The 12,985-nt window shown below is 27.7% G+C and overlaps 1 protein-coding gene across 1 annotated transcript in view; it reads left to right on the forward strand.

Moving 5' to 3' along the window:
• The first annotated feature begins 134 nt into the window (after window positions 1–134).
• The window catches only part of LOC145242850 (protocadherin Fat 4-like), a 28,872-nt gene continuing 16,021 nt past the window's right edge, over window positions 135–12,985 (forward strand). The window contains exons 1-5 of the mRNA XM_080105966.1: window positions 135–294; window positions 3,445–5,941; window positions 7,322–7,466; window positions 7,599–8,001; window positions 9,552–9,728. Coding sequence (XP_079962092.1) covers window positions 3,515–5,941; window positions 7,322–7,466; window positions 7,599–8,001; window positions 9,552–9,728 — 3,152 coding nt within the window. The 5' untranslated portion in view covers window positions 135–294; window positions 3,445–3,514. The remainder of the gene's footprint in view (window positions 295–3,444; window positions 5,942–7,321; window positions 7,467–7,598; window positions 8,002–9,551; window positions 9,729–12,985) is intronic.

The following is a 12,985-nucleotide window of genomic DNA, read 5'->3' on the forward strand; positions in this document are numbered from 1 at the left end:
GTGCTTTGTCAGAGTCAGTGACTCCAGCCGCCATGATGCATAGGGCAGACATGATAGGACTATTCTGGATTTCTTTCTTTCACTACAACATATGCACCCTCTCCTACATTTACACATATGCAAACACACAATTAATATCACTGACACATACACATGCACATATGTGTGTGTGTGGAAAAAAGGAGGCTAACATTGTGTTCATATAATAGCAGCAGCAGTAGCAGCCAGGCTGTACACCAGGGCACACACATCTTTTTCATTCTACCTTAGTGCTTCATCAATACAACATTGCAGGTTAGTATTCAATTCTAATTTCATTTCATTTCAATTGAATTAAATCTTTTTATTTTTTTGTCAATTGTTTTATATTATTGTAGATTAACAAAGATAAAAACAAAGATTAATTATAATTTACTTAATTGATAAGAAAATAGTACATCCTAAAATCTATTATGATACCCTCTCCATCATTTTTCTCACTCAGTATTTGAGTCATGCATTTTATATGTTATTTTGATAGTCATTTTTTTTTTTACAAATATATTAAAAAAATAAAGATACATACAAATAGCTTATACTAATTGTTTTATTTTATAATTTATACTACAAAAATTTTTTTTTATTAACTTTTATTCTGTTGTCATATATGGGAAGAATCTTATATGTAGCTAATATAATATATATATATATATGCATGAAAATGATTTTACAATTTTAATTTTTAATTTTATCATAAATAATGCTCTAAAATGTACATGTACATATTTCATATATATATATATTTGTGTAAAATATGTTATCCTTAAAGTTTATTTGTATATTTTTTTAAACAATCTCTGCATTGTGTTATGGATCGTAGACGAACTCACTAATATAATAGAGAAGGTATCACTTTAAGAGTTTTCAAAATAAATTACTATTGTTTACAAAATAAATGCAAACCGAATGTAAGATTAAACTATGTAAGTTAAAATAGAATTTAAACTATTCAGATTTATGAAGTATTGATATATGAAATTTTAACTTTAAAGCAGTTTGCAAATATCAGGAGACATAAAATCGTTTTAATAATCTACAAACTCTTATGTTTGTATTATTTAATCAACATTATTTTTATGTTGACAATTCCATTAATAAAACAAGATAATACATTATGGGCATTTAGATTTGAATTTGAGCTGAAGAAAATGAGAACACTTCAAATGGGAAATGAATTAAATTGATAAAGTCTGTAAAGTAGAATTATGTTGAGAAAATAATCAAGTAACTATAAAACAAAGTTTTCAAAAAATACATATTAATATTTACATTTGAATAAAAAAAAAATCACAAAAGTTTATAGACCACAAGGTATTAATATCAAAGAACAATATTTAATTAAATAAATTTCCATTGCAAAAAGAAGAGAAGTTCAACCACATTATATTAGTTTTGTAAGAGAAATAACTTGCAAAAACGTTATGGCCAATTTTTATCATACAACAGAAAAAAATCATTATGAATATATCATAAAACATTAATGCATCTCTTACCAAAAATCACCATCATATAAATAATTACATAAAACTGATTTATAAAAGTGACTATATTTTACTGAGATTTCAACCTGTAACATTGGATTAAGTAATTCATTATGACTGTTATGCTAATTTTTAAAAATAAATTTATTAATATAAAACTTTATTAAATCCAATATATAAAATTTAGTCAGTTGGATTTTCCAAGTTAGACCTAAATAGCAAGACATCTTACAAATTGATATTTAATTCTGCCTATTTCATGAAATACAAAAATTTTATTTTAAGTTTGTGTTTTATATTCAATCCTTCCTAATACATCTTTCAGTTCTATGAACTGAGAGAGATCCATCGTTTGTTACAAATGAAAAATTCAAAATGGCATCTAGATTCATTGGGTGCATAGTTATTCAAACATTTAGTTTCCTCTCCAAAGTGCACACCAATTTCCCGTAACAGTCATTTATTATTTGAAATGAGAAAGCAAACAAAAACATTATTCAACATACACATGAATACATTTAATATTCACAACTTTATTCATAATTCAAACATAAATTTCTTTTAAAACAATTTAAGACAATTAGTAAACCATTTGGCCGCACAGTATCGCATGCTTTAATAAATACTAAGAAAATAGAACACTTACAAGATTTAAAAAACAAAATTAAAACATAGCATATTCAAAAGTAAAAAAAAAACAAACAGAAAAAACAAAAGTGAAATAAAATTTTACAAATCTTTCAAAGCCATTCAATTAAGGGAAAATAAAATTATGATAAATTACACTTTTAATAACATCCAAAATGGATGCAAACATCAAATTTTTATTTTATTTGTTGAATCATAGACATATTAAGTATTTTCGAAAATGTTTATTCCTTTAAATCATTTATGTATCTATTCTCCAAAGAATGGATTGTTTATAGTTATGAAGCATCAAAATTTGGCAAGAATAATTGAACTGAAAAATTTCTTGAAAAATATGAATGTTAATATTTTTATTTTGATCAATTCTTTTCTAGATCTGAAAAATATTGCTGTTAAAAAGATGTTTTTTTAAAAAAATAATTTAACTTGGTCCTAGAACTAAGATTATATTTGTATTACTATTTACAGATGTTGTTACCTTTTATTTAAAGCTTATTTACTTGTAAAACTACTTATTGTTATCATAAGCAAAATATGTGAGAAATAAAACACATTGTAAAGCAAATAAATATTTCTGAACAAATATTTTCATTATCAACTTTAAACTTAAAAACAAAAATACCAGCATAAAAAAACTTTCTATACATTTATTTAATTAAGTAATTCAATATGACCACTGTTAGGCTAATTTTTTAAAAATAGATAGATTTCATCTTGGTTTAATAATAATAGAATGTTTCTTATTTAGTTGATGTAATATTTATTTAGTTTCAATTAGATATTCAGATCATCAACATTGTAAGTCATTTGTTTTCAAAGTAATTCAAAGTTGAACTCTATGGTGAATATTTATATTAAACAAGCTGTACTTATCAGCATTGCCCGGGAATAAAAGAAAAAAAAAATGATTGATTTGTAAGCATTTTATTTTGTGAAACAAGAATTTTTTCTTTTAAGTTTGTTTTAGTATTTGACGTTAATTCATTATTAGTAAAGAGCAAATAATTATGTATTTTGATGTAGAAACTTCATTTAATTTTTAAAAATATAACATGTTTTTAGATATTAATTTTTGTAGAAGTCAAAGGAAAATAATTCATGGCTAATGGCATTACTTCCCTTTAATGCATAATCCAGTGAGTATGGGAAAAATATTAACTGGAACTGGCTTCTTCAGACTGATTGCTATTTGAGTTTTACTTCGAAAATCTATCAAGAAAAAAAATCATATGTTATAATTGTCAGCCTCTAATTTAATTCTAATTTTTAATTTCAGGAGTGTTGGAAGATCTGAAGAAGTACATTTATGATTAATAAATTCAGAATTATAAAAAATACTTCACAGAATGGGAAACATGATGATACTTTTGTTGTTTTTCTTCAATGTTATACAAATCTGTCAATGCATTGACTTGACATACAATGTGGATGAAGGGAAAACTCCAGGTACCTACTTAGGGGACATTGCTGCTGACTCCCACATCATGGATGATGTCTCTTTAGAAAACAGACAATTTGTCACTTTTAATCAGTTGCAACAGGGAGTATCAAGTAATACTCAGTTGTTTCATGTCTCCAAGAAAAAAGGGAAACTCTTCACTGCTCAAACTCTTGATGCAGAATCAATGTGTCAACGTGATATTGAGTGTTTTCAAATGGTTGACGTGGCTGTGAGGGAAGGAAAAACATTCATGAAGATCATAAAGATAAAAGTTATAATAAATGATGTCAATGATAATCAACCCGAATTTCCGCAGAAAGAAATCGATTTACAAATCCTTGAAGGGATGAGTAAAGGTTTTGAAAAATCCATTCCGAATGCCATTGATAAAGATATTAGTGCAGTCAATTCAAAAATTACTTATAAATTAGAGAACAATGACAAAGTGCCATTTTCTCTTCTAATTCATAGGCTTCCTTTCAGTACACCCAAATTAAGTATTGCTGTGCAAGAAAGATTGGACCGAGAAAATAAAGACTCTTATGTGATACAATTAATTGCCAAAGATGGTGGATCACCCCCAAAACAAAATGTTTTAAACATTAACATCTATGTTACAGACGTCAATGATAACCCTCCCATTTTTAGCAAAGATATATATAATGTTTCTATTGAAAATAAAATGGCAAAAAACATTCCAATAACAAAAGTGACAGCAAATGATTTGGATGAAGGAGAAAATGGAAAAGTTTCATATCAAATAAGTGCAGAAACATCGGAAGATGTTAAAAATCTCCTTGAATTGAAAGAAATTTCTGGAGAAATATTTCTACGTGAAAACCTGCCATCCAGTGAAAACAGAATATTGAAATTATTAGTCACAGCTACAGACAATGGTCAACCACCATTAAGTGGTTTTGCTGTGGTGCTGATAAATATGATTAATACTCAGAACAGACCACCAAAAATATTTATTACATTCATGTCCGAATCTAAAGAAAACACAGTTTCAATTCTGGAAGACGTTGAAATTGGTAGTTTTATTGCTTATGTTAAAGTAACTGACCCTGATGCTGGACAAAATGGACAGGTTAATTGTGAGTTGCACCATGATAAATTTCGTTTACAAAAACTAAGATCCAAAGAATACAAAGTCACATTGAAACACAAAGTTGACAGAGAAATGCAAGAGCACCATGATGTTACAATCAGCTGCAAAGATGAAGGATCTCCTCCACAACACAGTGATAGCAAGTTCTCCATCAAAGTTAAAGATGTCAATGATGTAAGACCACAATTTACAAAAGATACATTTAAATTCTCTGTGTTTGAGAATGAAAGTCCAAAGACGTCAGTTGGTTCTATCAATGCCACTGATCCTGATCTGGGAGCTGGCAGTAGACTCACATATTCTTTGCTTACGAAAAATGAAGACTTCTTACCTTTCAAGATAACCAGTGATGGCTTGATTTCAACAATCATGTCTCTTGACCATGAGTTCAAAGACATTTATAAATTCAACGTTTTAGTGAAAGATAATGGAAACCCTCCACTTGATAATAGCGTCAATGTCATTGTGCAGATTGAAGATAAAAATGATAATGCTCCATATTTTACCTTTCCCAGTGTGAATCCTTTCAATCTCGATGTCAAATATCATCCACATCATACAAAGAACATCACTCTTCTCAAGGCTGCCGACAGTGACAGTCAAGAGAATGCATTTCTCAAATATGAAATAACTGCAGGCAACGATAAACAGTTGTTTGCCATCAATCATTATACTGGATTGTTGTCTTTCACTCGCTTACTTGGCCATCAAGATGCTGGCTCCTATCACCTGCAGTTTATGGTCAAGGATAGTGGTAGTCCAGTTTTATCTGCAAAGACATCAGTCTTTTTGACATTGACAGTTAGTAACAATACCGCAGATATCTTAAATGCTGCCTATACGCACACTGATATCAAGATCCACCAGTATTTACTCATTGTCATTGTGTTGGTTGCAGTCACCGTTGCTATACCAATTACTGCTGCAATTTCCATCTGCATCCTTCGTTGCATTGATACCAGAAGTGTTGCACAAGCACATCCATTGGCTGACTCTTCCAGCAAATATTATCCCGAACAGGCACATGCAATGCATCCGTCTTACCAGACTACTTATTGGTCTGGTGTGTCTGTTGCTGTGCGAGCAGAACAAGATGTGCTTTGTAGAACTCTACCGGGAAGAGGCAGAAGGCCACAACATCGTGCAGATGTTACAAATGATGGACGTAGAAGTTCAACTCTTGGAATTAAAGTGCAAACGGCCACCGAGGTCATCTATGAGGTAAGGACTCCTTTATTTTTGTTTTCATTCACAATTAAAAAAGTTATAATTAATTAATTGTTCTAAAAAATAAATAAAAGGAAACAGAAATGGAAACATAATAGTTATTCATAAATTTTACAGAAGTTTAGATCAACATGGTACTTTGGGTTTCAAACTTAGGGAGTTGATCTAGGCAGATAAAAACTGGGTTATTTTGAATTTTTACTATAAACCACCTATTGGCTTTCATGTGGCTGATGAAAGTTAGTGAGTAGTTTAAAATTAAAGATTTTGCATTAATAGTTATAAAGTTCTGTCCAGAATTTTGATATAGTCCTCAGAATTATCCTGATTGCAATTGTCCAGTCCTTGAGCTAAAATAATCCTAAAACATTGAGCCGCTTTAATGTTTTAATGTTGGCACTGTATTCTTTGAGAGGAATAGCTCATGTTTCTTGGTTCAAACCTTTTGCACATATTTGTTGAAAAGATCAATGTGTATAATCACTCAATATTACTTGTTTCCAAAAATCAAGTCTTTCTAATAACATTTTGGGTAAAAATAAACTAAACAATATGAAGAAAGGTTTTTTGTGGTTAGTTTCAATAAAACTGATTCCAAATTTAACAATGTTGTATTGCGCAAATACCTACACTCTTACCACCATATCCAAACTTTTGGGAATGTCTTTCAAATAATATTTTGGCGTATATTAACCTTTAAAAACAGTTTTTGCAGAGTGCTCGATGACAATTTAAATTTTCTGCCACACTCAGACAAATACTCTGTTATGTCATACTGTTTAAACTTCTTTGTGACTAAATGTAACATAGATCTAGTGATAACTAACCAGTTTGAAATAGTGCTGTTACTATTTCCTGGTTTGTTGAAGTTACTAATTTCTTGTCTCAAATTAAAGCTCAGCTTCTTTGTTTTCCTCATTAGGTTCTAAATATGAAAATAACAATAACGTCATTTGCAATGCGTAATGTTCTTTACTGAAATGCTCCCAATAAACAGCGCAAAAGATATCACTGATAAAATAAGTAAAGTAAATCACTTATACTTCCATGAATCAATTAAGTTAAAACATTTTCTATCGTAAAATTAATTTTATCTTTTCCTAATAATTGTCAAATTTACTGTATTAACTTATTGTTATTCTGAAAATTGAGACTTAGTAAAATAATAATAATGAAGCCAGCAGTAAAACAGGCATTAAATGGGTAAAAAAATATACCTATTTATGGCAGAACACCTTTGAGGAACATCAATTTTAGAGTTACTGGTCTCCTCTACCAAGGAATACAAGTTTAAAGATTTTAATTAAAATTTATTATCGATTGAATATAGCTCATTAATTTATATAAGGTTTCTTTGTGTTTCTATGCTGAAAGGAAATTCGAGGTGCAACTGGTGGTAAGAGACATGAAGAAAGGAATTGTATGGCTCCAACTTGTCACCCTGATATGGGACCTTCTCATCCAGATCAAGAAGATCCCTATGCTGAAAGATATGCTAATCATTGTCAAAATGTACCAGGTAAGTTTTATAGATTTGATGCATGGACCCTTATAAATTGCATGATGAGTACATTAGAATATTTGAAATAAACACTATGAAAAAAATAAAAAATACATTTTACTAAATTTTTTTTATATATAAAACTTTCAGCATCTGAAACATCAGATTATTATGAACCACATTCAGCAGAGAATATTCACGAGGAATACACAGATATGAAACCTTCATTACAAACATTCATGTCTCCTGGGGATACAAGGACTCTTCCAAGACGGATGTATAAGGCAGATACTGACCCTAACTCGGACTATAGGCAGTGGGGTAGTCTGAAGAAGAACGCAGCAGATAGATACACATCTGAAACGCAATTGCATTTGCACAATGTTGATGCAGACAATGTTACATGTGAGCCTCAACAAGAACAAACACAACCAGAAGTAGAAACTATACAAGATGACAAAGAAAAAGAGATAGAACACATTGAGAATAGAGAAAACCTTCAACAAGATTCTCCACCAAACACTCCAACATCAATGCATTCAATACAAACATAAAATTTCAATCAATTATTTGATACTTTCCATTTTTTTTATAATATTTTATATACAATTTTCAAATGGGGGTTTAGCGTTATAAAAATATTATTCATATAAAATCTTAGAAATAACCAATTAAAATTAATATTCAGTTCTTATGTTATGTAACTAAAAGCCATTAATCACTCAGCATAATTTAAGAAAAGAAATGCTGATACAAGATTTCTTTAAATTTTTTGTTTTATCATGTATTGCTTCATAAAAATAAGAATCTACTTCTAATCTTTGAATAAATTTAATTTATTTATTTCTATTGAAATTATCATACTATTTATTCTTTGCATTTAATAAAAAAATGATCTATTTAATCTTCATATAAAAATGGATTTAATCAATCATTAACTTTAATAATTTTTTAATTATCACAACAAATAATTTTTTATTCTCTAGATTTTAAATATATGAAAAGCTAGTTATGTCTTTTTGATAAAAAATATCTTACAATTTTAACAATTTGTAATAAAATACTTACCAATGTCTATTGTAACACTGAAGAAAAAATCTTAGAAATTTATTTCCTGATGTAAAAATATAAAGTTCACTCATTAAAATGAGATATTTATGAATAAATTCAATTAAACGAAAAGTGAAAAATTTAAAATGAAAAGAGAGAAATATATTTTTCTTATAGGTAGCTTTTAGAAATAATAAATTCTTGTTTTTAATTAAGAAAAAGTTACATTTTTATTTTCACTTTTTTCTTCTTAAATAAGTGATTTTGCCTTATGTTGAATCTTAATTTTTTTTATTGCTAGATAGACTAAAAATTAAAACATGTACAGATTTTATTGTTTAATCAAAAATCATTTTTTATTTCATAAATTGTTAAAAAATTTAACCATGAAAATTATAAAAAGGTAAAAATCATAATTATATTATTTTTATCACTTTAAGAATTAAAATTTTGTTCAAAATGTCATCTTCGATAGGATGTAAGAATCTAAGTTATTTTTATACTCTTTTTAGAAGAAAATACACTGAAACGTTAAAACACTATATTCTACTTCAAATTATTTAAATATTTTTTTAATTATTTTGCACAATATCTTTTTACTATCAAAAGAAAAGATGTTTATTGTTTCTATTAGTTGTACAATAATTAACTAAGTAAAAAAATGATGTGAAAAGTACTAATAGATAATATTGTTATCCCTTTTTATATTTTGGATATTTAGGAGCAATAAAAAATAATTTGATATTTTCAATTTAATTTACATCTTTTAAAATAAGTTAGGAATATAAATATGAGATGAAAAATGAATGAAATAAAGAACAAAAGAAATAGAAGAGATTAAGCTTCAAGTAAAATATTCAGTATTCAGTAATACTATTTTCTACTAAAAAAAAATTAAAAACATTTTTAAAATACTTTTGAATCATTTTTCCACAAGTTAAATTAAACATTTAATGCATAATTAAACTACTTGCCTTTATGCTTTCTTTTGCTTTGTTTGAATCTGTGGCACAAGCTGTCATGATGCATAGGACAGATTTGATAGGACTATAGCTTTCTTTTTCCCCCACAAACACACATAATCACACACACACGTATGCCCAAAAGGAGACTAACATTGTGTTCCTACAATAGCAGCAGCAGCAGCAGTAGCAGAAGAGCTGTACACCAGGATACAAATACGTATTTTGTTCCTTCATACAGTTATGCTTCATCAATACAATATTGCAGGTTAGTTGACATTAATATTTTTATAACTTTTTTCATTTCTATCTTTTATGTTCATGTTTGCTTTGTAAAAAACTTAACAAAAATTAAATACACCAAAACTTTTCTTTATACAAATTGAATCAGTTTTTTTGCATAGAACATTCTAATTTTGATATTTTCACAATTTAATCACTTCACTGTTTTACAATCAGTGTACAACATGTAAAATGTCTGACTCATACATTTGGCATGTTCATTTAAAATGTTATATGTTAAAATGTTATATTATTAAGAGTTTTATTATTGAAAAATGTCTAGATGAATTTAACTGAAAATTTTTAATAAAGTCTCTGAAAAGCAGGTTTGAATGCTGAAAAGACCATATAAATTTTTTTTTTTTTCTATACATGATTTTTTGAGAATAAACAATATTCAGCCACATCAAGATGGCATCATGTAGAAGAATCGAAATAAAATGTCTTGTGGTGATGGTGGTTGTTGTTGTTGTTGTTATTATCATAGTGATAATAATAATAATAATAATAATAATTATTAATATTATTTCACATAATTCTTAAGTATATTTTATCTACATAAAAAACAACAAAAACTAATTGCTGAGAAGAAAATACTAATTTTTATCAGCTTAATATTCAAATTTATGTTTAATATGATTATTAGTATTTTAATTTTATTAAAAATGGATTGCATTTTTCTAACAAAGATTTTACTATTACAACTACTCTTCAATTACAACTACTCTTCAAAAAAATGTTTTTATAGGATAAAAATTCATATTCTGTATGTATGATTCCTTTCTCATTAGATTCCTCTATTTTGTTATATGTACACATATATGCTGTGAACAGAACCAACCCAATTTTTATCAAAATAATTATAAAATTTAGATTAAGGTTAGTTTAGGGTCAGAGTTTGATTCAAATTCTGTAGAAATACCTTTTCTTGATATTATTATCATCATCAATAGTAATAATCATTTAAGCCATTTAATGAATAAAGTTTAAAAATCTAAAATGACGTTCCATTTGATTATTTTTAAATTCAAATTAAAACTCTGAATTATGATTATGCATGCATACATTTACACTTAACAAAAACTTAGATTACTTTGGAATAATTTTTCTTAAAAAATAAACTCTGCATAAAACACAATCACTAACAAAGTTTTTCTTGTTATAATTAAATAGATACATTTATTATTTTAAAAACAAAATTTGATGTTGCTGCTACCATTGGTTGTTATGGTCATGATTATGATGCTAACTATTCCATCTGGCATGAAAAAAAAAAGAAGAGTCCCTCCTCTCATCTTTCTAAATCAGAAAAAAAATTTTTTCTTAATTTAAATTATGTTTTTTTTTTCTTTCTTTAATAATAAGAGCAAAAAGCACAAAGCAATCATTTCAAATTAGTCCCTAATATATAATTGTTTTATCTGACCAATGACAATTCCACCTTTTTGTTTATACATTTTATTATATAAACAGTTGTTTATGGGAATATATTACCATTTTTATACTCATATAAAATCAATTTCCTCAGGTTTGAATGCTGAAAAGACCATATAAAATAATCATTTTGTTGTTTTTTTTTTTTTTTCTAAAAAAATTAATTTGACTGTCTTCATACATTGTAAATTTCCTCAAAAATAAAATATATCAAATAACACCATAAAAATCATTCTTTTGTTGAGTTTTTGCCAAATTACCAAAATATGAGATGAAAATTATTTTTGTTGTTTTTCTGTAAAGAAGACTATAGCTTCATTAGTTGCTGCTTGGGAGGGGGGGGGGGGGAGTAGTTTTTTTAGTACTTGATTCCATATAATAAAGTGAAGCTGTTTTTTCTTTCTCAGTTTGTCATTAATAGCATTGTATATTATGAATCAATATTTAAATTGGACTAGCTATTTTTTTTATTCCACTATGTTCTTTACAAGAATAAAATGTATTTTGCTGAAAATATTTGATAAGCTACTTATTCCAGTTAAGAAGATTGTTATAATGGAGACATTCTAAATTAATGACTGAAACAGCTGTATCAGTTAAAAAAATTGTCATTGTTCTACTTCAACTAGCAGACATACACTTATATGTGTTTAAAATAAATACTAAAATATTTATTTCTTGATGATAATAAGTAAACTAATCTGACTTATAACACCTAATTGAAATGCAGTTTCTATTCAATATGACATGGGACCTTTCGTATGAATCAAATAGTTAATGAACTTGCATACATGATTCTTACCGTAAGTTCATTATTATGTTTAACTATTTAACTAGCAGTTCAGCCCGCCTTTGCTCAGGCCCTATGTACTGCTCATAACTTTATGTGCGTATGTACTCATGTCCAGGTAACCTACATCTAAAATTTCAAGTGTTTAGACCCAAAATTGGCGGAGGAGTTTGATAGAATCTGCAAAGGTACACTCTTTCAACTATGACCTCTTGGCAGTCAAATTTTTGCCCAAAAATTGATTAAAAAGCTTGCTGCATGTCTGAATACCCGTTATGTAAATTTTCAAATGTTTAGACCCAAAATTGGCTGAATAGTTTTACTAGAGACTGCAAAGGTAAAAATCTTTTGAACTTTGACCCCTTGGCACCCAAATTTTCAACAAAGAATGATTAAAAAGCTTTCACTATGTCTGAATACACTTTATGTAAAATTTCAATTTTAAAAGTTTAGACCAAAAATTAGCTGAGTAATTTCGTAGAGACCACAGAGGTAAATTTTTGTTAAAATTTTGACCCTGTAACATTTATTGTTTTGGGCTCAAATCAAATTAAAAAGTTTGATCCATGTCCAAGTAACCTAAATCTAAAATTTCAAGTGTTTAGACCAAAAATTGGCGGAGGAGTTGTGCAGAGTTTTCAAAGATCAAATCGTTGAACTTTGACCCCTTGACAGCCAAATTTCTGGGCGAAAACCGATTAAAAAGATTTTCCCAAATTTCAATACCTCTTTTATCAAATCTCGAGTCTGTGGACTGAAAATTGACAGAGTAATTTGATAGGGACACCGCCACACAGACAATTTCACTTTTATAGATATATAGATTCTAAATTATTTTCACTTTATCTCTATTTAAATCACTCACACTTTGTAAAAGTCATAAAAAAAAAAAAAAGATATTAGATCAACTTTGATTAAGCCAAGAAATTAATATTTACTTTTTGGCAATTTACCCAATATTCTTCCTATTATTAATTCATTCATAATACTGAATTTATTTCTAAATGACATATTTGTGA

The sequence above is a fragment of the Euprymna scolopes genome, chromosome 21 (assembly GCF_053919585.1).
Source record: "Euprymna scolopes isolate OS-2025 chromosome 21, ASM5391958v1, whole genome shotgun sequence".
Lineage (NCBI taxonomy): Eukaryota > Metazoa > Mollusca > Cephalopoda > Sepiida > Sepiolidae > Euprymna > Euprymna scolopes.